Genomic DNA, 26,158 nt, shown 5'->3' on the forward strand with positions numbered 1-26,158 from the left:
TTAATAGGGTCCCCCTATGGGGTCCCCCACGACCCCAGCCCCTTTATGGGGTCTCTGTGGGGTCCCCCTTACCCCCAGACCCTCCATAGGGTCACACTTTGGGGCCTGCTGTGTCCCCAGCCCCCTTATAGGGTCCCCTATGGGGTCCCCCATGACCCCAGCCCCTTTATAGGGTCACCCTATGGGGTCCCCCTATGGGGTCCCCCCTGCCCACAGCTCCTCCGTGGGCTCCCCCACGCCCCCAAACCCTTTATAGGGTCCCCTATGGGGTCCCCCACGCCCCCAGACCCTTTCTGGGGTCCCCAGGGCCCCGGAGCCTTTTTGGGGCCAGGAGAAATCCCCCAAAACGCCCCCAATTCCCCCCAGCCCTTACCCAAGATGGCGGCGCCCAGCCCGGCTTCGCCCGGCCCCGCCATGGCGCCCGCGCGCGCACGCGCGCTGCGCCGCCCGCCCCAAGATGGCGCCCCCCGCCCAAAATGGCGGCGCCCGCTTCCAAGATGGCGGCGGCGGCATCCGCCGCGGCGCCCGCCCGCCCCCGCAACGGCGCCTGCCCGCTTCCAAGATGGCGCCGGCCGCCCTCCCGCCATGTCAGCGCGCGGCAGCGCCAAGATGGCGGCGCCTCTCCCCCCCCCACCCCCACTTCCTGGTTACCTCTCGTGGTTGCTATGGTGACGGGAGTCGGTTCAGGCTTCAGGGCCCGGTGCAGGCCCCAAACCCCAAAACAAGGCCCCCGTACCGGCCCTAAATCATGGTGCAGACCCCAAACAGTGACAAAAGGCCCTAAAACTGGCCCTAAACATATACTTGAGGCCCCAGTACTGGCCCTAAACCATGGTGCAGACCCCAAACACTGACAAAAGGCCCTAAAACTGGCCCTAAACACCAACACGAGGCCCTGGTACCAGCCCTAAACCATGGTGCAGGCCCCAAAACACTGACACAAAGCCCTAGAACCGGCCCTAAACACCAACACCAGGCCCCAGTACTGGCCATAAACCATGGTGCAGGCCCCAAACCCCAACACGAGGCCCTAAACCCAACCCCAAACCCTGACACAAGGCCCTGGTAGTGGCCCCAAATCATGATGCAGACCCCAAAATCCCAAGAGGAGGCCCTGGTACTGGCCCCAAACCCCAACATGAGGCCCTGGTACCAGCCCTAAACCATGCTGCAGGCCCCAAAACCCCAACACAAGGCCCTAAAACCAGCCCCAAACCCCAACACAAGGCCCCGGTACTGGCCCTAAACCATGCTACAGGCCCCAAACACCAGTATGGGACCCTGGTACTGGCTCCAAATCATGATGCAGACCCCAAACCCTGACACAAGGCCCCAGTACCAGCCCTAAACCATGGTGCAGACCCCAAACAGTGACACAAAGCCCTAGAACCGGCCCCAAACACCAACATGAGGCCCTGGAACTGGCCCTAAACCATGGCACAGGCCCCAAACCCCAACACTAGGCCCCAAAACCCTACCACGAAGCCCTGGAACCAGCCCTAAACCACGCTATATCCCCCAAAATAAGGCCCTAAAACCACCCCCAAAACCCCGAGGCCCTAAACCATGGTGCAGGCCCCAAACCCTAACATGAGGCCCTAAAACCAACCCCAAAACCCCACCACAAAGCCCTGGAACCAGCCCTAAACCACGCTATATCCCCCAAAACAAGGCCCTAAAACCACCCCAAAACCCCAAGGCCCTGGTACCGTCCCCAAATCATGATACAGACCCCAAACACTGACACAAAGCCCTGGAACCGGCCCTAAACCATGGTGCAGGCCCCAAACCCCAACACGAGGCCCTAAAACCAACCCAAAACCCCACAACGAAGCCCTGGAACCTGCCCTAAATCACGCTATATCCCCCAAAATGAGGTCCTAAAACCAACCCCAAAACCCCGAGTCCCTGGTACTGGCCCCAAATCATGATGCAGACCCCAAACACCGACACAAGGCCCTGGAACTGGCCCTAAACCATGGTGTAGGCCCCAAACCCCAACACGAGGCCCTAAAACCAACCCAAAACCCTACCATGAAGCCCTGGAACCAGCCCTAAATCACGATATATCCCCCAAAATGAGGTCCTAAAACCACCCCACAACCCCGAGGCCCTGGTACTGGTCCTAAACCACGGTGCAGGCCCCAAACCCCACCACGAGGCCCCAAAACCCCACCACAAAGCCCTAGAACCCGCCCTAAACCACGCTATATCCCCCCAAAACGAGGCCCTAAAACCACCCCAAAACCCCCAAAACCCCAAAAAAACCCCGGTCCCGTCCCCGTCCCCAGAGACAAGAGAGGCGAGGCGGGGGCTGAAGTCAAGCGAAACGGTTTCTTTATTCTAAAAACGGCCGCAGCCGCCTACACTGCTGGGGGGGGGACAGGGACGGGGACATTTGGGGGGGGGGACACGGCGGCGCCGCCACCCGTACAGCCCGAGCGGCCCCCACAGCCCCCCCAAAACCCCGGGGAATGACACCAAAACGGGCACCGCGCCCGGGGGAGGGGGGGTTATTTATATTTTTTTTTCATTTTTTTGTGTGTTTTTAACAAAAAAATGGGACTCGGGGGGGGTCAAGACGCCTACAAGGGGGGGGTTACGGGCTGAGAGACGCGACGGGGGGCGGTTTATCCCCAGAAAAAAAAAAGATGGATTATTGTTTAATTAATCTTTTATGTGTTTTTTTTTTTTTTTTAATATTTTTTTATTATTTAAAAAGGACTCCGAAAGCTCCAAAAATGGCTTCTCGCTGCGCCAGCCCCCGGCCCGTGAGGGGGGTGAAAAAAAAAAAAAAAAAGAAAAAATGAAAAAGAAAAAAAATAATTAAAAACAAAAAGGAAACAGCCGATTTGGGAGGAAAATTAAAAAAAATAAAACAACACAAAAGTGTTTGAATTTCAAACAGGAAAAGGGCTGAGGGGTTGTGGGGGGGGGATAAAATTAAAAGGGGTAAAAAGCCCAAAAATGGCCCAAAACGCACAGCCCCCCCCCCCCACCACGTTGCCTGATGTTGGGGGATGTCCCCGAGTGTTGCCTCTGGCTGAGAAAAATACAAAAAAAGAGGAAAAATAAACCAAAAAAAACCCAGACAACCGAGGAAAAGAAACGGTCCCAATTCCAGGAGATTTTCAGGGCAATTTAATAGCGAGGGGGGGTGGGGGGGAGGGGGGGAAAACGACCCCAAATCCCCCACCCCAAAAAGGGAGCAGAAACCTCCCCAAAACCCCCTGCCCCCCCCCCCCACCCCCTCCACCCGAGAACAACCGAGCTGCGAGGAAAAAAAAAAAAACAAAAAAACAAACAAAAAAGAACAACAAAAAAAAAAAAACGCTGCGAAAGGGAAGGAATTAGAGCCAACAGCGAATTTCTGCCCCAAAAAATCCGCCCCCGGCCCCCCCCCCTCAAGGCCCCCACGCAGGGGGTGGGCGAGGGAGGAGGGGGGGGGGGGGGGGGCCGCGCGCCGTCCCGATTACAAATACCTAACCAGCTTTGAAATGTTTTATAGAATAAGACAATATTCTTTTTCAACAAACTTTAAAAAAAATTTACATTGTTTTTTTTTTTTTTTTTGTCCTTTTTTTTCTCTCTTTTTTTTTTTTTTTTTACTCCTTTTTTGTCTTTTTTTTTTCTTCTTCTTCTTCTTCTTCTTCCCCCCTCCCCGGCACCTCCCTCCCCTCCCCGCCTCCCCCAACAAAAAACCTCTCCGCCCCAACCCCCCAGCCCTGTTTTTTTTTTGTATTTTTTTTTTAGTATTTTTGTGTTTTTTTTTTTTTAATTTTTTTTTCCCGTCGGTTGTGTTTTGGGGAGTGGCGGGGGCCTTCACCGGTAGCCCTGGTAGCCGTAGTAGTTCCTGTAGTATCGGTCTCTGTCCTGGTAGTAGTTCTGCCACTGAGGAGAAAAAAAGGGGGGAAATTAGTTGGGGGGGGGGACAAAAATTAAAAAAAAAGGGGAAAAAATGGGTCATAGGGGGAAAAAAGGGAAAATATGAGGGGAAAATGGGTGTGGAGGGGGTGGAGGATGGAGAGTAAGGGGGGAAATGGGTTCTGTGGGGGGTAAACATGATAAAAAGGGGGGAGGAATGATTATGGGGGGGCTAAAATGAAAAAAAAAAGAGAAAAAAGGAAATCTGGGGGAAAAAAATGAAAAAATGGAGGAAAAAGTGTCATGGGGGTAAAAAACTGAAAAAGTGGGGGGAAATGGGTATGGAGGGGGTGGAAGATGGAAAGTAAGGGGGGAAATGGGTTCTGTGGGTGGTAAACATGAAAAAAGGGGGAGAAATAATTATGGGGGGCTAAAAATGGAAAAAAATGGTGAAAAATGGGTCATAGGGGGTAAAAAATGGAAAATATGAGGGGAAAAATGGGTTATGGAGGAGGTGGGAGATGGAGAGTAAGGGGGGAAATGGGTTCTGTGGGGGGTAAACATGAAAAAAAGGGGGGAGGAATGATTATGGGGGGGCTAAAAATGAAAAAAACAAAGAGAAAAAAGGAAAACTGGGGTAAAAAAGATGAAAAATGGAGGAAAAAGGGTCATAGGGGGTAAAAAATGGAAAATATGAAGGGAAAATGGGTATGGAGGGGGTGGGAGATGGAGAGTAAGGGGGAAATGGGTTCTGTGGGGGGTAAACATGATAAAAAGGGGGAGGAATAATTATAGGGGGGCTAAAAATGAAAAAATATGAGAGAAAAAGGTTATAGAGGTTAAAAAATGAAAAAAGTGGGGAAAAAATGGTTATGGAGGGTCTAAAAAACGGAAAATAAGGGAGGATAAAAGGATCTGTGGGGGGTAAAAACAAAAAAAAAGGTGAGGAGAAATCATTATGGGGGGCTAAAAAATGAAAAAGGGTAAAAATGATGATGGGGAAGCTAAAAAACAGGGGTAGAAAACTGAAAAAGGTTATGGGGGTAGAAAACTGAAAAAAGTGAGGAAAAATGGTTATGGAGAGGCTAAAAAACGGAAAATAAGAGGGGGAGAGGTTCTGTGGGGGCTAAAAATGAAAAAAGGGGGGAAAATGGTTACAGGGGAGTTAAAAAAAATGAAAAAAGAGGAAAATGGTTGTAGTGGAGGCTTAAAAAATGAAAAATGTGGGAAAATGGTTACAACAGGGAGAAAAAAATGGCAGAAAGGGGGGAAAAAAGTGAAAGAAGGGGGAAAAATGGATACACGGGGGCTTAAAATGAATAAAAGAGGGGGTAAATAATGAAAAACGGAGAGAGAAACGGTTATAGTGGGGACTAAAAATTAAAAAAGGGGGGAAAATGGTTATGTGGGGAGTTAAAAACGTAAAAAATGGGGGAAAAATGGTTATAAGGGGGCAAAGAGTGGAAAAAAAGAGGGGAAAATGGTTCTGGGAGAGGCTAAAAATGGCAGGAGAAGGGGAAAATGGCTCGGGGGGGGCTAAAAATGGCAGGAGAGGGGGGAAATGGTTTGGGGGGGTTAAAATAAAATGGGAAAGGGGCCGTGGGCGCCCCTCACCTCCCGGTTGTACTGCCGGTAGTAGTCCCGGTATCTGTTGTACTCGTAGTCGCGGCCGTAGAACCTGTCGTAGTCCCCTCGGTAGCGGTCGTAGAAGTTGCGGTAACCCTGGAAAAATCACCACAGAAAAGCCCCAAAAAGCCTCAAAATGGGGTTGGGCAGGGGAAAAAAGGAGGTGGCGGAGGGTTTGAGGCGAGCTCTCACCCCTCGGTTTCCAGGCTGCCCCCAGTACTGCTGCTGCCCGTAGACGCGATTGTCGTAGCCCCGGCGCTGGCCGCCCACTGCGTGAGGGGAAATTAAGGGTTTGGGGTCACAGGGGAGCCCCAAAAAGGACCTAAAAGAGGGTGAGGGGGTGAGGATGAGGTTGGGGGGGGTCTCACCGTAGCCCTGGCCGCGGTTGCGGTTCTGGCGGTTGCGCTTGTTGCGGTTGTTGCGGCGGTTGGCGCGTTTCTCGGAGGGGGGCAGCAGCTTCCTGGCCTCCTCCTTGTACTTGGTGACCAGGGGCTGCGCCTCCTCCTTGGGCAGCTCGCCGTACAGCACCTCGTCCAGGTAGTCGTTCTTCTCCGGCAGCGAGTAGTTGGCTGCGGGGGGAGAAAATGAGGTGAAAAAGGGGGGAAAAACGGAGGGAAAATGGCGGGGGAGTTGTGGGGAAAACGTGGCGGGGGGGGGGGAGGGGAAAAAGGCGGGAAATGGGAGGTGGAAAAGGTGGGGGATATGAGGGGAAAAGAGGTGAAAACGTGACGGGAAAATGAGGTGAAAACATGGGGGGTTGAGGGGAAAAAGGTGGGGAATATGAGGGGAAAATGTGACAGGGGAATTGAGGTGAAAAAGGTGGGGTAGTTGAGGGAAAAAATGGGGGAAGAGAGGTGAAAACATGACGGGGGATTGAGGGGAAAAAGGCGGGGGAGTTGAGGGAAAAAATTGGGGAAGAGAGGTGAGAACATGATGGGAAAATGAGGTGAAAACATGGCAGGGGATTGAGGGGAAAAAGGTGGGGAATATGAGGGGAAAATGTGACAGGGGAATTGAGGGAAAAAGGCTGGGGAATTTAGGTGAAAAATGGGGGAAAAAGAGGTGAGAACATGACGGGAAAATGAGGTGAAAACATGACGGGGGATTGGGGGGAAAAAGGTGGGAAATGTGAGGTGAAAAAGGTGGGGGAAATGAGGGAAAAAAATGGGGGAAAAGAGGTGAAAACATGATGGGGGATTGAAGGGAAAAAGGCGGGGGAAATGAGGTGAAAACATTACAGGGAAATTGAGGGAACAACATGGGGGTAATGAGGGAAAAATGGGAAGGGGGAAATGAGGAAAAAAATGGGAAGTGAGGGGAAAAAGGTGGGGGAAAATGAGGTGAAAAACGACAGGGGAATGAGGGAAAAAACAGGGGAAGTGAGAGGAAAAAATGCAGGGAAAATTAGGTGAAAAAGGAGGAAGAATTTAAGTGGAACCACGATGGGGAAATGAGGAAAAAAGGCAGGGGGAAATGAGGAAAAAAAACAGGGGAAGTGAGGGGAAAACGGTGGGGCAATTGAGGTGAAAACATGATGGGGGAAATGAGGGAAAAACATGGAGGATATGAGGTGAAAAAGGCAGGGAAATTGAAGGGAAAAACAGGAGAAGTGAGGGGAAAACATGACGGGGGAAATGAGGAAAAAAGGCGGGGAATATGAGGTGAAAAAGGCTTGTATTTTCCATGAGGTGACAATGGGTGGAGGAATTGAGGGAAAAACGGGCAGGGAGAAATTAGGAAAAAAATGGGAAGTGAGGAAAAAAGCAGGGGAAATGAGGAGGAAAAACGACAGGGGAATTGAGGGAAAAACTGACAAGGGGAAAAGAGGGAAAAACACAGGGGAATTGAGGTGAAAACAGCAGGGAAACAAAGGAAAAATGATGAGGGAAATGAAGTGAAAACATGGCGGGGAAATGAGAGGAAAAAAACACAAGGAAATGAGGTGAAACGGGGGGAGCACAGAGGAAAAAGGGCAGGGGAAATGAGGTAAAAACAGCAGGGAAAACGAGGAAAAAGGTGGGAAAATGAGGTAAAAAGGAGGTGGGCGAACGCACCTTTCATCTCCAGCATGACGGAGTCGGGGACGTCCTCGCCCTCGGCCTCCTTGCGCAGCTCCAGCCTCTTCTTCCAGTCGTCCTCGGTGGGCACCACCACCACCACCTTGCGGCAGAAGCCCTTGAAGGCCAGCAGCTTCCGCCGCTGCCCCGAGTTGTAGACGTTGCACTGCAGGGAGGAGGAGGAGGAGGAGGAGGTGAGCCTTCATCCCTCTGCCTCCTCATCCTCCCCCCGTGTCCCTGTGGTCCTGACCTGGTCGAGGATGAAGTTCCTCTTGGCCCTGGGAGCGATCTGAACCAGCTTGCTAAGGCACTGAGCAGCTTGCTGGATTAACAGGTCCCTGCTCTTGGCGTCCAGCTCCTCCTCCTCGGGGCCCCTCGTCTGCCAGAGGGAATAAACGATCAATAATTATTGATAATGATCAATAAAAGGGGTTTAAGGGGCTGGAGGGGGGTGTTTTTGGGGTGCCCACCCGCAGCTGGTGCAGGACCAGCTCGGTCCCCAGGATGTTGTAGCGTTTGTCCCGGTGCTCCTCGCTGTGCTTCTGAGCCCACTGGGTCTTCCCCGAGCCCGGCAGCCCCACCATCAGCAGCACCTGGGGGGGAAAAGAGGGGAAAATTGAGGAAATGGGGGAAAAAATCAAGGAAATAGGGGGAAAGTTGAGGAAATGAAGGTGTGTAGGGAGGAAAAAATCAAGGAAATGGGGGAAAAATTGAGGAAATGAGGGTGTGTTTGTGGAAAAAAAAATCAAGGGAATGGGGATGGGAGGGAAAAAATTTGAGGAAATGAGAGTTGGAAGGGAAAAATAATCAAGGAAATGGGGGTGGGAGGGGAAAAAAAGGGGAGAAAAATTGAGGAAATGAGGATGGGAAGCCCAAAAGAGGAAAGAAAATGGAGAAGATGAGGGAAAAGATCAATGAAACAAGGTGGGGGGGGGCAATAGTGGAAAAAATGAGGAAACGAGGATTAGGAACCCAAAGAGACAGGAAAGAAATCAATGAAATGAGAAGAGGGAACCAAAAAGGGGAAAGAAAATGGATGAAATGAGGGAAAGAAACACAATGAAACAAGGATGGGGGGGGAAAAAGGGGAAAAAAATGAGGAAATGAGAATGGGGGACCAGAGAGGGGAAAGAAAATGGAGGAAATGAGGGAAAAAAAGAATCAATGAAAGAAAGATAGGAGGGGAAAAGGGGGGAAAAAATGAAGAAATGAGAATGGGGGACCAAAAAGGGGAAAGAAAATGGAGGAAATGAGAGAAAAAAAATCAAATGGGTGGGGGGGAGGGCAACAGTGAAAGAAATTGAGGAAATGAGGATTGGGAACCCAAAAATAGAGAAAAAAAAAAATCAATGAAATGACAATGGGGAACCCAAAAGGGGAAAGAAAATGGAAGAAACGAGGGAAAAAAAAAAAATCAACAAAACGAATGCAGGAGACCCAAAACACCCCCCTCAGCCCCCTGAAGGCGGCGTCCCCCCCCCCCCACCTCGCACTCCTCCGTGGTTTTGGGGGGCAGCGGGGTGCGGACGCGGTCCTCGGGGGGCACGGCGTGGATGAAGACGAAGCCGAGGGGGCCGGGGCAGAGGGGCTCGTCCCGCTGCCCGAAATTGAGCTCGACGGCACAGCCCTTGCACAGCACGTGAGGGAGCAAGGCCCGGCCCCCCAATTCCTCCTTGGGCACCCCGAAAGCCGGCCCCAGAGCCTCGCCGTTCTTGGAGAAGGACAGCTCCACCACCTCGTCGCCCTCAAAGTCCTGAAAAGAGAGGAAAAATGGGTAGTTTGCTGGATTTCGGGGTTTTTCGGACCTGAATTTGGGGTGTTTTTTCCAGCATGTGGGAAGGGAGAGCGGCTGAGGGAAAGGGGCTAAATGGTGAGGGAAGGAGCAAAAAGGGAAGGTTGTGGGGTGGAAAGTGGTGACAAGAGAACAAACCCCAAAAGTGTCCCATGTTTGGGATAAAATGGGGCAAAATGGAGGGGTGTTGGGGCAAAAATTGAGATTTTCGGGCAAAAATTGGGGTTTTTAGCATGTGGTAAGGGAGAGCGGCTGAGGGAAAGTGGCTAAATGGTGAGGGAAGGAGCAAAAAGGGGAGGTTGTGGGGGTGAAAAGTGGTGACAAGAGAACAAATCCCAGAAGTGTCCCATGTTTGGAATAAAATGGGGCAAAAGCGAGGGTTTCTGGGCAAAAATTGAGGTTTTTAACATGTGGTAAGGGAGAGTGGCTGAGGCAAAATGGCTGAACAGTGAGGGAAGGAGCAAAAAGGGGAGGTTGTGGGGTGAAAAGTGGTGACAAGAGAACAAACCCCAAAATGTCCCATGTTTGGGATAAAATGGGGCAAAACGGAGGGGTTTGGGGGCAAAAATTGGGGTTTTGGGGCAAAAATTGGGGTTTTTAGCATGTGGTAAGGGAGAGCAGTTGAGGGAAAGTGGCTGAACGGTGAGGGAAGGAGCAAAAAGGGGAGGTTGTGGGGGTGAAAAGTGGTGACAAGAGAACAAACCTCAGAAGCATCCCATGTTTGGGATAAAATGGGGCAAAATGGAGGGGGTGTTGGGGCAAAAATTGAGATTTTCGGGCAAAAATTGGGGTTTTTAGCATGTGGTAAGGGAGAGTGGCTGAGGCAAAATGGCTGAACAGTGAGGGAAGGAGCAAAAAGGGGAGGTTGTGGGGGTGAAAAGTGGTGACAAGAGAACAAACCTCAGAAGCGTCCCATGTTTGGGATAAAATGGGGCAAAACGGAGGGTGTTTGGGCAAAAATTGGGGTTTTGGGGCAAAAATTGGGGTTTTCAGCATGTGGTAAGGGAGAGCGGCTGAGGGAAAGTGGCTGAACGGTGAGGGAAGGAGCAAAAAGGGGAGGTTGTGGGGTGAAAAGTGGTGACAAGAGAACAAACCTCAGAAGCATCCCATGTTTGGGATAAAATGGGGCAAAACGGAGGGGTGTTGGGGCAAAAATTGAGATTTTCGGGCAAAAATTGGGGTTTTTAGCATGTGGTAAGGGAGAGCAGCTGAGGCAAAGTGGCTGAACGGTGAGGGAAGGAGCAAAAAGGGGAGGTTGTGGGGGTGAAAAGTGGTGACAAGAGAACAAACCTCAGAAGCATCCCATGTTTGGGATAAAATGAGGCAAAACGGAGGGGTGTTGGGGCAAAAATTGAGATTTTCGGGCAAAAATTGGGGTTTTTAGCATGTGGTAAGGGAGAGCAGCTGAGGCAAAGTGGTTAAGTGGTGAGGGAAGGAGCAAAAAGGGGAGGTTGTGGGGGTGAAAAGTGGTGACAAGAAAACAAACCCCAAAAGTGTCCCATGTTTGGGATAAAATGAGGCAAAATGGAGGGGTGTTGGGGCAAAAATTGGGGTTTTGGGGCAAAAATTGGGGTTTTCTGCATGTGCAAAGGGGATGGAGCTGAGGGAAAGTGACCAAAGGGTGAGGAAAAGAGCCAAAAGGGGAAGCTGAGGGGGTCCATAGCGGTGGCAATGGGGCCAAACCCCCAAAATGTCCCATATTTGCGACAAAACGAGGCAAAACTGCGTGTTTTTGGGCAAAAAGCAGGAGTTTTCTCAATTTCCGCACCGCGTAGCAGCCGATGACGTCGCTCTCGCCGAAGGGCTGCCCGAAGGCCTCGAAGCGCCCGCTCGTCACCTTCAGCCCCCGGCTGTCGTAGCCGTAGGAGAGCTCGTCCTCCCCTGCAAGGGAAAGCATAAAATGGGGTGAAAGATGCCAAAAATGGGGCACACAGTACCGAACTGGGTGAAAATCCACAGAAATTGGATGAACGGCGTAAAAAATGGGGTAGAAGTCCCACAAAAATGGGGCAAATGGTCCCCAAAGGGGGCAAAAATACCCCCAAAATGGGGCAAACAGCATCCAAAATGGGACAAATGGTCCCAAAAGGGTGCAAAAATCCACAAATATGGGATAAACAACCCCCAAAATGGGACAAACAGTTCCAAAAATGAGGCAAAATGCCCCCAAAATCCAACAACCCCAAAAATGGGACAAACGGCCCCCAAAAGGGGGCAAAAATCTACAATAATGGGATAAACAACCCCCAAAATGGAGCAAACGGTCCCCAAAAGAGGTAAAAATTCACAAAAATGGGATGAATGGCGCCAAAAATGGAGTATAAGTCCCACAAAAATGGAGCAAATGGTCCCCAAAGGGGGCAAAAATACCCCAGATGGGGCAAACAGCATCCAAAATGGAATAAACGGCACCCAAAACGGGGTGAAAATGCCAAAAAATGGGTCAAACAGTCCCAAAATGGGGCAAAAATCCACAAAAATGGGATAAACAACCCCCAAAATGGGACAACCAGCCCTAAAAAGGGGGCAAACGGTCCCACAAATGGGATAAACAGCATGAAAATGGAGCAAACGGTCCCAACAGGGGGTAAAAATACCCCAAAAAAGGGGCAATTGGCCCCCAAAATAGGATAAAGAGTCCCAAAATGGGGCAAAAATCCACAAAAATGGGATAAATGGCCCCAAAAATGCAGTAAAAGTCCCACAAAAATGGGGAAGGGGGAAAAAAAAAAAAGGGGGACAAAATCCCCAAACACCCCCAACCCAGACAACCCCCAACAAAACCCAGGCAAAACTCCCCCAAAACCACACCAAAGCCCCTAAAACCCACACCAAAGCCCCCCCAAACCCCCCAAAATGCCCCAAATCCACACCAACCTCTCCCCAAAACCCACGAACTCCCCAAAACCACAGAAACTCCCCCAAAATGAAGGGGGGGGGGGGCTCACCCAGCTGCGAGTGGGAGAAGTCGACGGACCAGCCGACGCGGAAGAGCGGCACCTCGGAGCTGCCCTCCTTCACTGGGAGGTGCTGCGTCACCTGCAAAAAATGGGGCAAAATGCTGCCATTTTGGGCAAAAACGGAGCTTCTGCACAAAAAGCAGGGTTTCTGCACGTGGGAAGGGGATGGAACGGGGGGGAAAGTGGCCAAAAGGTGAGGAAAGGAGCCAAAAGGGGAAGGTTGTGGGGGTGCAAAGTTGTGACAAGAGAACAAGCCCTTAAATTGTCCTACGTTTGGGCAAAAATGGGGCAAAATAGAGGGTTTTTGGGCAAAAATTGGGCTTTTCAGCATGTGGTAAGGGAGAGCAGCTGAGGCAAAGTGGCTAAACAGTGAGGAAAGGAGCAAAAAGGAGAGGTTGTGGGGGTGAAAAATGGTGACAAGAGAACAAACCCCAAAAGTGTCCCATGTTTGGGATAAAATGAGGCAAAACGAAGGGATTTTGGGCAAAAATTGGGGTTTTCAGCATATGGAAAGGGGCCAAAATGGAGGAAAAGTGACCAAAGAGTGAGGAAAGGAGCCAGAAGGGGAAGCTAAGGGGGTCCAAAGACGTTACAGGACGCCAAACCCTGAAAGTGTCCCATATTTGGGATAAAATGGGGCAAAACAAGGGGTTTTTGGGCAAAAACAGAATTTTCTAAATGTGGAAAGGGGCTGGAGCTGAAGGAAAGTGGCCAAAGGGCGAGGAAATGAGCCAAAAGCAGAGGCTGCCGGGGTTCAAAGCAGTGGCAATAGGGCCAAGGCCCAAAGGGTCCCATATTGGGATAAAATGGGGCAAAACAAAGGGTTTTTGGGCAAAAATTGGGGTTTTCAGCATGTGGAAAGGGGATGGAGCTGAGGCAAAGCGGTGAAAATGGAAGGAAAGGAGCCAAAAGCGGAGGCTGTGAGGGTCCAAAGCAGTAACAAGAGACCAAACCCTTAAAGTGTCCCATATTTGGGATAAAATGGGGCAAAACCGAGGGTTTTTGGGCAAAAATTGGGGTTTTCAGCATGTGGAAAGGGGCTGGAGCTGAAGGAAAGTCGCCAAAGGGTGAGGAAAGGAGCCAAAAGCAGAGGTTGTGGGGGTCCAAATCCGTGAACACAGAGGGCCAAGCCCCCAAAGTGCCCCAGACGTGGACCAAAGCAGCCCCAAAATGCCCGGAATTTGCCCCAAAAGGCCTCACCTTGGCCTCGAAGCAGACCCTGCCCTTGGTGACGCCGTGCGTGCTCCTCGCCCCAGCCCAGAGGGCCGGGAACTTCTCAAAGAAGAGCGGCTGCCCCCCGTAGCGATCCTTCGTGGCGCGGAAATGCAGGTCCGAGGTGTCTGCGGGGCGAGAAACGGGGCGAAAAATCAGTAAAATGGGCAAATTGTCAACAGCGGAGAGCCTGCAGCACTCCCCGGCCGCGTTTTCGAGGGTTTTTCCCCCGAAAAATCGCCCTGCTGCTCCTTGAAACATCACATTGGAGAAATTCTGGGGGGATTTTGGAGTTATCGGTGAGAAAGAGTGACAAATTTGGTCATTTTATTACCTTTTCCACAACCTTTTAGAAAATTAAAGGTTTGCAACCTCTTTTTTAGTAAGGTTTGCAACCTCTTTTTTAGTAAATAAAAGGTTGGTCAAAGATTAGAGGTTTTTTGAAGTGTGTTAGCAAGGAAAACGTTGTGGATTTGGAGCTTTTATTAATTAAAACCCCCCAAAAAGAGCAAAAAGAAGCAAATTATAAATTAAACCCCCCTATAAAGATCAAAAAGAAGCAAATTAGGAGTTAAAACCCCCCAAAAAGAGCCAAAGGAAGCAAGTTACAAATTAAAAGCCCCCAAAAAGACGCAAATTATAAACTAAAAACCTCCAAAAAGAGCAAAAAGACACAAATTACAAATTAAAACCCACCCAAAAAGTGCAAAAATAAACAAATTATAAATTAAAAACCTCCAAAAAGAGCAAAAGGAAGCAAATTATAAATTAAAACCCCCCAAAAAGAGCAAAAAGATGCAAATTTTAAGTTAAGAACCCCTCAAAAAGAGCGAAAAGAAGCAAAAATGAGCCGTGTGCGTCCAGCTTCCACCTCGATTAGCACTGTGGCTTGTTAATTAGACCAGGTTTGATAAGAAAAAGCCAGTTTTTCCCCCCAAATGTGCCTTTTCATTACATTTTTAGATAAATCTCTACGTACAGGTGTCCAGGATGACGGCGCTCTCATCGTCCTCCCCTTCTCTCGGCTCCTCCTCCGGCGGCGGCGGCGACTTGGAGCTGAGCGAAAAAGGTGGGTTTTTAGCCCCAAAAAAAAAAAAAGGGCCGGGGATTTTGGGGGAAAAAGGGCAGGATTTGGGGGCACGCACCGGCTGTTGTAGGCTTCCTCGCGGAACTCGTAGTAAGCCCGCCCGTGCTCGTCCTTCTCGTCCCGCTGCCGTTTGACGCCGCGCCGCTCCCCGTCCGAGCCCGCCGGCTTCGCCTTGTCCTCCTCGTCCCCTGCCGGCACAAAAAAACCACCTTTACGGCCCCAAAATTCGGCCCCGTTTGGGGAAATCTGGCCCGGTTGGCGCCGAGCCGCGGGGTTTTGCTCCCCCGGCGGGGTTAATGGGGGTGAGGGGGAATTAAGGGGTGCCCCGTGAAGGTTTGGGGGTCGCATCCCGTCGGTTTCGCAGCCAAATCCGGATATAAAATCAAAAAAAGGCAGCAAAAAGTCTTAAAAAACGGTTAAAGAAGCCTTAAAACCCCTTAAAAATGAAAAAATAACAATTCCGCCTCCGTTTTCATCAAAAAAATGGAAAAAATCCCGGGTCCGATTAATTAAGCAGCACCACAAAGTTTTGGGATTCAGCTCCCTTCGTTTTCGGAGCCAAATCCCCATAGAAAATAGCAGAAAAGGACCAAAAACAGTCTTAAAAAAGGCTTAAAGAAGCATTAAAGCCCCTTAAAAATTAAAAATTAACAAATGTCATCTGTGTTTTTGTCCAAAAAACGGAAAAATCCCAGGTCCAATTAATTAAGCAACAGCAAAAAGTTTTGGGGTTCAGCTCCCTTCGTTTTCATAGTCAAATCCCAATTTAAAATCATTAAAAGGCACTAAAAAGTCTTAAAAATGGCTTAAAGAAGCCTTAAAACCCCTTAAAAGTTAAAAATTAACAAGTATCATCTCTGTTTTCATCAAAAAAGGGAAAAATCCCAGATCTAATTAACTAAACAGCACCACAAAGTTTTGTAATCGAGATCCCTTCATTTTCATAGCCAAATCCCCATATAAAATCAGAAAAAGGCACCAAAAAGTCTTAAAAAAGGGTTAAAGAAGCCTTAAAACCCCTTAAAAAATAAAAAATAATAAAATTCTATCTCCATTTTCATCAAAATAAGGGAAAAATCCCAGGTCCAATTAATTAAACGCCACCACGAAGGTTTGTAATTGAGATCCCTTCATTTTTGTAGCCAAATCCTGGTATAAAACCAGAAAAAAATCACTAAAATGTCTTATAAATGGCTTAAAGCCGCCTTAAAACCCCTTAAAAATGAACAAATTTACAGATATCATCTCTATTTTCATCAAAATAAGAGAAAAATCCCCGGTCCCATTAATTAAACAACAGCACAAAGTTTTGGGATTCAGCTCCCTTCACTCTCATAGCAAAATCCCAAAATAAACCCAAAAAAAGGCACTAAAAAATCTTAAAAGAAGTCTTGGAGAAGCCTTAAAACCCCTTAAAAATTAAAAATTAACAAATATCATCTCTATTTTCATCAAAAAAGGGCAAAAATCCTGGCACCTGCTCGTTAATTCCTAACGAGGAAAGCGAAAGCCCCAGGAACCCGCCGGGCTCCTGCACAAAACCCCAAACCCATCACTAAACCCAATTCCCCCCCGTTTTTAACCTCATTTCCCCCCAAAATCTGCTTTTTATTTTGAGCTAAAAACCCAGAAAAAGGCGACTTTGGGCCCGGAGCCCGCCAGCGCCCTGAATTGAGCCAAGTTTGGGGTTTTTTGGGTCCAAAAACGTCATAAAAAGCGGCCGGAACGGCGCGGCGCCCTCCTTCCTCCCGGGGCTGGTTAATTAAGGCTTCATTAGGCGCTAATTACCCGCTCCTTGGGGCACCTTTGGGGTTTTTTTTAGGGTCCCATGGTCAAAGGGAGCCCCGGGGGGCTTCAGAAAGATGATTTCGCCCCAAAATTGGGGGTTTTGGGAGAGTTTTGGGGGGTTTAAGTGGTTTGGGGGTGTTTTGGGTGGGTTTAGGTCATTTTTGGGGTGTTTTGGGTGGGTTTAAGTGGTTTTGGGTGGGTTTAGGAGGGGTTTTGGGGACCCCAAAGCACCGAGAGCCCCAAATTTGGGGGGTGAGAGGACCCCCAAGTGAGGGGGGGGGCACAGGGAACCCCCAAAACACCCCCAGAGTGCCCCAAAACATGCTCAGGGACCCCAAAAACACCCCAACAACCCCCAAAACCTTCTGGGGCAACAAGTGGGGCCCCCCAAAACGCCCCCAAATCCCCTAAAAGTTTGGGGAGCAGCAGATCGGGGCTCCTAAAACACCCCAGGACCCCCAAAACAGCCTGATGCGCCCCAAAAATACCCGGGGGACCCCCCAAACTTTATGGGACAGCACCTTGGGACCCCCAAAGCACCCCAAGGACCCCAAAAAGCACCCTGGGGACCCCCCAAACTTTATGGGAAGCAAATTGGGATCCCCCAAAGCACCCAAAGGCACCCCCAAAACACACCAGGGACCCCCAAACTTTGAGGGACAGCACCTTGGGACCCCCAAAGCACCCCACGGACCCCCCAAAACACCCCGAGGAACCCCAAAAAGCCACCCAGGGACCCCAAGATTTTAGGAAAAACGCATTGGGATCCCCCAAAACACCCGAGGTACGCCCAAACTTTAAGGACCAGCACCTCGGGACCCCCCAAAACACCCTGGGGACCCCCCAAAACATCCCGGTACCCCCAAACTTTAAAGGACAACACCTTGGGATCCCCAAAGCACCCCAAGGACCCCCAAAAACAGCCCGAGGACCCCCCAAACTTTAAGGGCCAGCAGCTCAGGGACCCCTAAACTTTAGAGAGAACAAATTGGGATCCCCCAAAACACCCTGGGGACCCCCAAATTTTAGGGGGCTGCAACTCGGGGACCCCCCAAAGCACCCCCAAAACACCCCAGGAAGCCCCAAACTTTAAGGGCCAGCATCTTGGGATCCCCAAATCACCCCAAGGCACCCCCAAAGCACCCCAAGGACCCCCCAAACTTTAAGGGCCAGCAGCTCAGGACCCCCAAAGCACCCCAAGGACCCCCCAAAACACCCCGAGGATCCCCCAAAACATCGCGGGGACCCCCAAACTTTAAGGGCCGTCAGATTGGGGATCCCCAAAGCACCCCAAGGACCCCCCAAAACACCCCAAGGACCCTCAAACTTTATGGGAAGCACCCCAAGGACCCCCAAAGCACCCCAAAGACCCCCCAAAACACCCCGAGGACCCCCCAAACTTTAAGGGCCAGCAACTCGGGGACCCCCCAAAGTACCCCAGGGACCCCCAAGCTTTAGAGAAAGCAAATTGGGATCCCCCAAAACACCCTGGAGACCCCCAAATTTTAGGGGACACCACCTCGGGGACCCCCAAAACACCCCGAGAACCCCCAAAAAGACCCTGGGGACCCCTAAAACACCCCGGGAACCCCCAAAATTTAAGGACCAGCCGCTCAGAGACCCCCAAAGCACCCCAAAGACACCCTAAAACACCCCGAGGATCCCCCAAAACACCCTGGGGACCCCCCAAACCTTAAAGGCCAGCACCTCAGGGACCCCCAAAGCACCCCAAGGACCCCCAAACTTTAAGGGACAGCACCTTGGGATCCCCAAGGCACCCCGAGGACCCCCCAAAACACCCCGAGGACCCCCCAAAACACCCCAAGGACCCCCCAAACCTTAAAGACCAGCACCTTTGGACCCCCAAAACCCCCCAAAGCACCCCCAAAACCACCCCGGAGCCCCCCCAAAACCCCTCGCGTGTGTGTGTGGGGGGGCAAATCTCACCGGCCTGCGCGGCCTCCTCCTCCTTGGCCTCTGCGGCTGCGGCCTCGTCCCCGCTGGGAGCCTCCTCGGGCGGCCGCTCGGCGCCGTTGACGCCGCTGCCCTCGGGGCCTTGGGGCTGCGGCTCCTCGGCCCCCGCCGCCGCCGGCTCCTGGGGCTGCTGCTGCTGCTGCTGGGGGGGCTCCTCCGGGGGGGCCGCGGCTGCTTCTTCTTCCTCCGCCTCCTCCTCCTCCTCCTCCTCCTCCTCCTCCGGGGGGCCGGCCGGGGCCGCCTCCGCCTCACCGGCAGCCTCGGCGGCTTCCTCGTCGGCCAGCAGCGCCTCCTCGTCCTCCTCCTCCTCCTCCTCTTCGTCTTCTTCCTCCTCCTCCTCCTCCTCTTCCTCCTCGGGGCCTCCTCCGGGCCGTTGCGAGGCCGGGCCCGCCGGCGGCCCCGCTTCTCCTCCGCCGGTCCCCGCGGCTGCTGCTGCTGCTGCTGCTGCTCCTCCACCTCCTCCTCCTCCTCCTCCCGTTCCTCCTCCTCCTCCTCCTCCGCCGCTCTCCTCGGGCCCCGCCGCCAACATCTCGGCGTCCAGGGCCTCCTGCAGCCGCTGCGCCAGCTCCACCTTCAGGCCGCGCGAGTCCAGGCCGCGCCGGCCCAGCTCGGCCCGCAGCTCGGTCACCTTCAGCCGCTTCACGTCCATAGCGGCGGCGGCAGCGGGAAAAAGGGGAGGAAAAAAAAAAAAAAAAAAAACAAAAAACGGGGAAAAGGGAACGGGGGAAGGGAGGGGAAACGGGGAAGGGGGGAGGGGAAGGGGGGGGGGGGGGGAGGCTGTGAGGTGATGGAGGAGGGGGGGGGGGGGGGGTGAGGCCTGAGGCGGCGGAGGCCGAGCGGCGGGAGGAGGAAGAGGAGGAGGAGGAGGAAGGCGGAGGGAGATGAGGAAGAGGAAGGGGAAGGGGAGGGGGGGGGCGGCGCCTTCACGCGAAGCACCCGGGGGGGGGGGGGGGAGCGGAGCGGAGCGGCCCCGGGCCCGGCCCTCGCCGCCGCCGCCGCCTCCTCCTCGCCGCCGCCGCCGCCTCCCGCGCGCGCACCGCGCATGCGCCGCGCGCCCCCCCCCGCGCCTGCGCGCCCCCCTGCGCATGCGCGCCGCGCCCGCTCTACCCCCGCAACGCTGCGCACCCCCCGGGTGATTTTGCCATTGGGCGAGCGGCGCCCTATGGCAGGCCGCGGAGGGCGCTGTTCTGCCTAGCGACGCGGAAAGGCGCTCGCCTATTGGCCCGCCGGCGCCGCGCTCGCGGCTCGTTTTATTTTCCCATTGGGCGCGGCGCGCCCTATGGAAAAACGGAAGGGCGTCCGTTCTGCCTAGCGACGCGGGAAGGCGCTTTCTGATTGGGCGGCGCCTCCTCGCTCGCTTCCCGCCGTCGCGCACCCGCCGCCATTTTGTGACGGGGCCTGAGGCGGCCGCGGAGGGGCCCGAGGGCGGCGGGGCCGCGGCCGGGGCAGGGCCCGGGCCCGGTTCGGGGCTCGCGAGGCCGGAGCCGTCCCGGCGGGGCCGGGGGAGCGGCGAATCGGCCCGGCGGAGGCCGCAGCGGGAGCCCCGGGGGCCGGCACGCAGGCGGCCGCCGTGCTGCGCAGCAGCGCCTCACGAAAATGGTGGCGGCCCTGACGGGGGCTCCGCCGGGCCTTAGGGGGGTGAAAAGGGGAACGGGGGCAAGGGAAGCGCTCAGCGAGGCGGTAGCGAGCAGGTAGGACGCTTCACAGCATAAATTACTTCATATAATCGTTAAAGCTCAGAAGTTTATTAATTATTTGTGATTTACGCAGGTTCGCAGCTGGTTTTGTCACCAGCAGCTCCTCGGCAGGCCCGGGGCTCGGCAGGGAGACGCGAGAAAAGTTCTCCGATAGGAAAAGGTCCCGGATCTGAGCCGCAGGTGGGCACCTGAAAGGAAAACGGCTCCCACAGCACAGCCGAGCCGCTATAAACCCACACCACGATGACAATAATAAGGTTTATTCTGTATAAATAAGAATTACACCGTGGCAGAGCAGACGTGGCTGAGAAAAGGAGTTTTTGGCTGAGAAAAAGAGTTTTTGGCCACAGGCCGCTCTGCTTTATTCCCACCTGACACCACACAGCTTTTAGGCTGCGTTTTTCTTTCAGATGTTTTAAATCACAGTAAAAACAAACGCTTTTGTCTTCCTTTTTAAAAAATTATTTCAAGTCCCAAGAGGAACAAACACTTTTAGGTTCATTTCTTTAGGTGTTTGGAGTCCCAAAATGAACAAACGAGCCCCGGCAGCACTTCAGGGCCGCTCATCCAGCTGCTGCCCTCCTGCCTTGGGGTAGAAATTCATTTTTAAACTATTTTTGTCGTTCTTGTGGCTCATCTGACAGCGCCTACACGCTTGGCACAGGCTTAGCAGTGGGTTTTAGTGCCTTTTTCCTACATTTTCCCGAAATATCAGGGAAATTCGGGCAAAACAAGCACAAACTATTCCCCTTTATCATTTATTACTTATAAAAATAAAGGAATTTAATTCCCTGACCCCGCACGGGGACACAATGAGGGATTCCCTCGCCCCCCCCCCCAGCTCCGCGACTCCCTCACGAAATGGCCGCTTTGAACGGGTCACGTGATGCCGCGCGGCCTCCCGATTGGCCGCGAGCAGGTAGCGGCGCCGCCCGATTGGCTGCGGGGTGGGGCTGGTCCCGGCCCGCCGCCCCCGCTCCGGCGGCGTAGCCCCGCCCCTCGGCCTCATTCCTGTCACGGAGCCGCGATTTGCATGCCCCGCCCACATACGTCGCTAAGCCACGCCCTCCTCGCATTGTTTGTATTGGGGGTAATTTGCAGGCCCCGCCCATTGTAGTTATATAACCACGCCCCCTTCGACGTGGGCGCTCTCGGACATCGTCAAGGGGCGAGGCCACAGCGGGAGTGGGCGGGGCTGCGGGATGGGGGCGGAGCCCGGGGGCAGCCCTGCAAAAAAAGGCAAAAAATGAGGGAAAAAGGCAAAAACTGAGGGAAAAATGCAACAAGATGAGGGAAAAATGAAAAGAATTGAGGACAGAGGCAGCAAAAGAGAGGGAAAACATCAAAAAGCTGAGGAGAAAAAGTTAAAAAAAGGGAAAAAGGAAAGAAGTAGGGAAAAAGGTAAAAAATGAGGGAAAAGGGCAAAAATATTAAGAAAAAGGGCAAAAAAGAGGGAAAAGTGATAAAAAAGGGCAAATGATAAGTAAATAAGCAGCAAGAGTGAGGGAAAACAAAAAATATAGAGCAAAAGGTGAAGTAAAAAGGCAAAAACATAAAGAAAAACTAAAAAATGAGAAAACAAAAACAAAATAAGAAAAAACAATTTAAGAGGGAAAAAAGCAAAATAATAGAATAAAAGTGAGGAAGATAAAAGGAAAAAATTACAGAAAAAGCAAAAAATGAGAGGAGAAAATTCAAAAAAAGACAGAAAAGTAATTTTTTGGCAATGAGCTCTGATGGAAAGCAATTTCACCTTTTTTAAATTATTTTCTTACATTTTTTCCTCACAAAAAGCCCCAAATTGGCTGTGCTCGAGGGACAGCGACTCCTTGCTGGGTGACAGCAGGCCCCAAGTGGGTCCAGAATGGGCAGAAATGGGCAATTCTGGGCTGGAAGGGCAAAAAACAGCAGTTTTAGGCTCAGAGGAGTAAAAAACTGGGTCAAACAGGGCTTGGAAGGGTAAAAATGGGTCAATGTGGGCTCAGAAATCCCCAAACAGCCCCAAAATGGCCTTGGGACCCTGGGGGAAGGTGTGAAATTGGGGGAAATCTGCCTGATTTCTGCTCCTTCAGCCCCAAATCTGACATCTTTCACGCTTCTTGTTTGGGTTTTACCCAAATCCCTTCAGTTTTGCTCCAAAATCTCCCCAAGCCTTCCTACTCACCAGTTTGGGATCCTTTTCGGGGAGGTTTTTCAACCTGTGCTCATTTTTCCCCCCTTTTGGCTGCTTTTTGGCAATTTTTGGCTTATTTTCCCTGCTCTGTTCCCCCCACACCTATGGGTCAGGTTTTAGCCCCAAATTTGAGGTGTTTCACCAAGTTTTCACACATTATTGTGCGTTTTGTCGTGCCCTGAGCCTCCTCGCTATGAATTTGGGGTGTTTAGGGAAAGATTTGGATAAAAACACCTCAAAATGTGGGTGTTTGTGGGAAAATTTGGTTAAAAATGCAATTTTGGGATCAACGTTGCTTTGGGGGTCCAGCCCTCATTCCCAGTTACCACTATGGGATCCCCAAAATGTCTCTGTCCCCATAGCACAGCCCCCAATGCCTCTCAACCCTACCCAAAAACGCCCTTTTTCAGCCCAAAATCGGCACCCGCTGTCCTGGTGTCACTGGGGCCTTGCGGTGCCCCCACAAGGCCCCAGAGCCCTTTTTGGGCTGGCAAGTGACAATTTAGGGCAAAATTGGGGAACGTCACCTGCACCACCTCGCTCTGAGGGAACATTTGGGCTTAAAGGTGACCAAAAAGTGCCCAAAATCCCAGAAATTAACCCCAAAAACAGCTCAGCCCTCGCTGTGAGCTGCTCCTGCACGCTCTGGATCGAGTAAGAAAAGTTTTCACCCCCAAATCCCGGACAGCTTCCTTTCAGGCCTTTTTTTCCACAAATTTCATCCCTACGAGCACCAAAATCCCCACAATTTCCCCCAAACCCATGCCTGCCGCGCTGGGGCCGCTTTTCCTTATTTCCCTTTTTCCCCACCCAAAAAAAAAACCCCACGAGGAGACATTTGGAACTCCCCCAGACACCCCCTCACCGCCCCAACCCCCGGGAACCCCAATTTCGCTCGAAATCCCCTCAAAAACCCCGCTCCCCCCCCCCTCCTCTCTATGATCCCAGCGGGCGGCTAGAGCGCCCACCCCCCCCGCGTCCCCTCTAGGCGCCGTCTCTATGGCCGGCCGGAAGTGACGTCAGCGCGCAAGCAGCGGCGGCAGCGGCCTGAGGGCGGGAGCGGCGGCGGGGAGGTGAGGGGGGGGGAAGGGAGGGTCACGTGTCCCCCCCCCGCCCCCCCCCGTGACCCCCCCGTGACCCTCGTGACCCCCCCGGGTCCCCCCCCGCCGTCCCCTGTCCCCCCCCCCGCCCCCAACCGGCCCCTCCGGTGCCCCTCCCCCCCCCCCCTTGCCCCCAACCCCCCCCCCCCGTTTCCCCCCCTCCGCGCCCCCCCCCTTGTCCCCAACCCCCCCCAACCCCCCCCGGTGCCCCCCCCCTCCCCCTTTTGCCCCCCCCCACTGTCCCCACGCCCCCCCCAAAGCCCCCCCGGACCCCCCGTGCCCCCCCCAATGTCCCCATTCCCCCCCCCCACCCCGTGTCCACCCCCCCTCCCCCCGCCCTATTACATTTGGGTGACCCCCCCCGACCCCCCACGCCCCCCCCCATATCCCTCTGCCCCCCCACGCCCCCCCCCACTCCCCCCCTGACCCCCCCAGCCCCTCCTGACCCCCCCGGCCCCCCCCCCAAATGTCCCCATTCCCCCCCCCGTCCCCTTTTCTCCATAACCCCCATCCTTTCCCCCCCCATTCCCCCCCCCCATTACATCTGGGTGACCCCCCCAAAAACCCCCCCAACCCCCCCTCACCCCCCCCAACACCCCCCTATGCCCCCCCCAGCCCCCCCGACCCCCCCGTGCCCCCCCCAAACGTCCCCATTCCCCACCCATCCCCTTCTCCCCCCCCATTCCCCTCCTATTCCCCCCCACCCCATTACATTTGGGTGATCCCCATGCCCCCCCCCTTGCCCCCCCCATGTCCCCCTGACCCCCCACGCCCCCTTTGACCCCCCGACCCCCCCCGTGCCCCCCCAAACATCCCCATTCCCCCCCCCCACATCCCTGTCCCCTCCCCTCCCCCCTGCCCCATTACATCCATGTGCCCCCCCCACGCCCCCCCTTGACCCCTGACCCCCCCCACCCCCCCGACCCCCCCCTTGACCCCCCCACGCCCCCTTTGACCCCCCCGACCCCCCCTGTGCCCCCCCAAACGTCCCCATTCCCCCCCCACACCCCCTGTCCCCCCCCTTCCCCATGCCCCATTACATCCGTGTGCCCTCCCCACGCCCCCCCCTTGACCCCTGACCCCCCCACGCCCCCCTTTGACCCCCCCGACCCCCCTGTGCCCCCCCAAAACATCCCCATTCCCCCCCCCGTCCCCCTCCCCTCCCCCCTGCCCCATTACATCCGTGTGCCCCCCCCCACGCCCCCCCTTGATCCCTGACCCCCCCACGCCCCCCCCCGACCCCCCCACGCCCCCTTTGACCCCCCCGTGCCCCCCCAAACGTCCCCATTCCCCACCCATCCCCTTCTCCCCCCCCATTCCCCCCCACCCCATTACATCCGTGTGCCCCCCCCACACCCCCCCCTTGACCCCTGACCCCCCCTTGACCCCTGACCCCCCCCCCGACCCCCCTTTGACCCCCCCGTGCCCCCCCCAAACGTCCCCATTCCCCCCCCACACCCCCTGTCCCCCCCCCTTCCCCATGCCCCATTACATTTGGGTGACCCCCCCCTTGACCCCTGACCCCCCCCCTTGACCCCTGACCCCCCCCTTGACCCCTGACCCCCCCCCCTTGACCTCTGACCCCCCCACGCCCCCTTTGACCCCCCCGTGACCCCCCCCTGTGCCCCCCCCGTGCCCCCCCCCCAGGCGCGATGTCCTCGACGTCGCAGAAGCACCGCGACTTCGTGGCGGAGCCGATGGGCGAGAAACCGGTGGGGACCCTGGCCGGGATCGGGGACGTCCTGGGCAAGAAGCTGGAGGAGAAGGGCTTCGACAAGGTGGGGGGGGGGGTTGGGGGGGTTTGGGGGGGATTTGGGGGGGATTTGGGGGGAGTTGGGGGGGGCTGGGGGGGTTTGGGGGGGATTTGGGGACATTTAGGGGGGATTTGGGGACATTTAGGGGGGATTTGGGGGCGTTTGGGGGAGATTTGGGGGGAGTTGGGGACACTGGAGGGGCATTTGGGGGATTTGGGGGTGTTTGGGGGGCATTGGGGATGGCTGGAGGGGATCTGGGGGTGTTTGGGGGCACTTTTAGGGCTTTATGGGGACCTTTGTGGACATGGGGACATCCCCGTATCCCCGTGGCCATTTTGGGGCCGTTCGGGACCATTTTTGGGGTCATTTAGTGACCACATCCCATAAAAGGACTTTGGGGAGATATAGGGTCAGGGTCTTTAGGGTCACTTTTGGGGCACTTTTGGGGCTTTAGGGGAACCCTTGTGGACATGGGGACATCCCTGTATCCCCGTGGCCATTTCGGGGCCATTTGGGGCCATTTTTGGGGTCTTCAGGGAACCACATCCCAAAAAATGGTTCTGTGGGGCTATGGGGTTGGGATGTTTGGGGGCACTTTTAGGGCTTTTGGGTCACTTTTGGGGCACTTTTGGCGCTTTAGGTGCCCCCTTACGAACATTGGCACATCCCTATATCCCCGTGGCCATTTTGGGGCCGCTCGGGACCATTTTTGGGGTCTCCCAGGGGACCACATCCCATAAAAGGACTCCGGAGAGATATAGGGTCAGGGTCATTGGGGGCACTTTTAGGGCTTTTGGGGCACTTTTGGGGCACTTTAGGCGCTTTAGGTGCCCCCTTATGAACACGGGGACATCCCTATATCCCCGTGGCCATTTCGGGGCCGTTCGGGACCGTTTTGGGGCCTGATTTAGGGTTTTTTTTCCAGGCGTACGTGGTGCTGGGGCAGTTCCTGGTGCTGAAGAAGGACGAGGAGCTGTTCCGCGAGTGGCTGCGCGACGCCTGCGGGGCCAACGCCAAGCAGAGCCGCGACTGCTCCGGCTGCCTGCGAGAGTGGTGCGACGCCTTCCTCTGAGG

The 26,158-nt window shown here is 54.0% G+C and overlaps 2 protein-coding genes across 3 annotated transcripts; one reads left to right on the top strand and one right to left on the bottom strand.

Annotated features, from left to right (window-relative positions):
* Positions 1 to 3,705: 3,705 nt before the first annotated feature.
* On the bottom strand, positions 3,706 to 19,111 carry HNRNPUL2 (heterogeneous nuclear ribonucleoprotein U like 2). 2 transcript variants are annotated; one of them, XM_084307123.1, is made up of 14 exons: positions 18,334 to 19,108; positions 14,657 to 14,786; positions 14,491 to 14,567; positions 13,500 to 13,639; positions 12,288 to 12,378; positions 11,108 to 11,220; positions 9,034 to 9,300; positions 8,018 to 8,140; positions 7,798 to 7,926; positions 7,545 to 7,713; positions 5,859 to 6,059; positions 5,683 to 5,759; positions 5,479 to 5,586; positions 3,706 to 3,891 (listed from the first exon to the last, which is right to left on the bottom strand). In XM_084307123.1, exons 1-14 carry the CDS (start codon positions 19,007 to 19,009, stop codon positions 3,823 to 3,825), a joined length of 2,370 nt encoding a protein of 789 aa, XP_084163249.1. In that variant the 5' UTR covers positions 19,010 to 19,108; the 3' UTR covers positions 3,706 to 3,822. The 2 variants fall into 2 exon arrangements, with proteins under 2 accessions (XP_084163249.1, XP_084163248.1); XM_084307122.1 differs by having other exon boundaries at positions 5,683 to 6,059; positions 18,334 to 19,111.
* Positions 19,112 to 23,218: 4,107 nt separating this feature from the next.
* BANF1 (barrier to autointegration nuclear assembly factor 1) lies at positions 23,219 to 26,156 on the top strand (the record flags this gene model as incomplete). Its single annotated transcript, XM_084307121.1, has 3 exons — positions 23,219 to 23,303; positions 24,978 to 25,108; positions 26,010 to 26,156. Exons 2-3 carry the CDS (start codon positions 24,983 to 24,985, stop codon positions 26,154 to 26,156), a joined length of 273 nt encoding a protein of 90 aa, XP_084163247.1. The 5' UTR covers positions 23,219 to 23,303; positions 24,978 to 24,982.
* Positions 26,157 to 26,158: the final 2 nt, after the last annotated feature.

The sequence above is a fragment of the Netta rufina genome (genome assembly GCF_964035555.1).
Source record: "Netta rufina genome assembly, contig: SCAFFOLD_171, whole genome shotgun sequence".
NCBI lineage: Eukaryota > Metazoa > Chordata > Aves > Anseriformes > Anatidae > Netta > Netta rufina.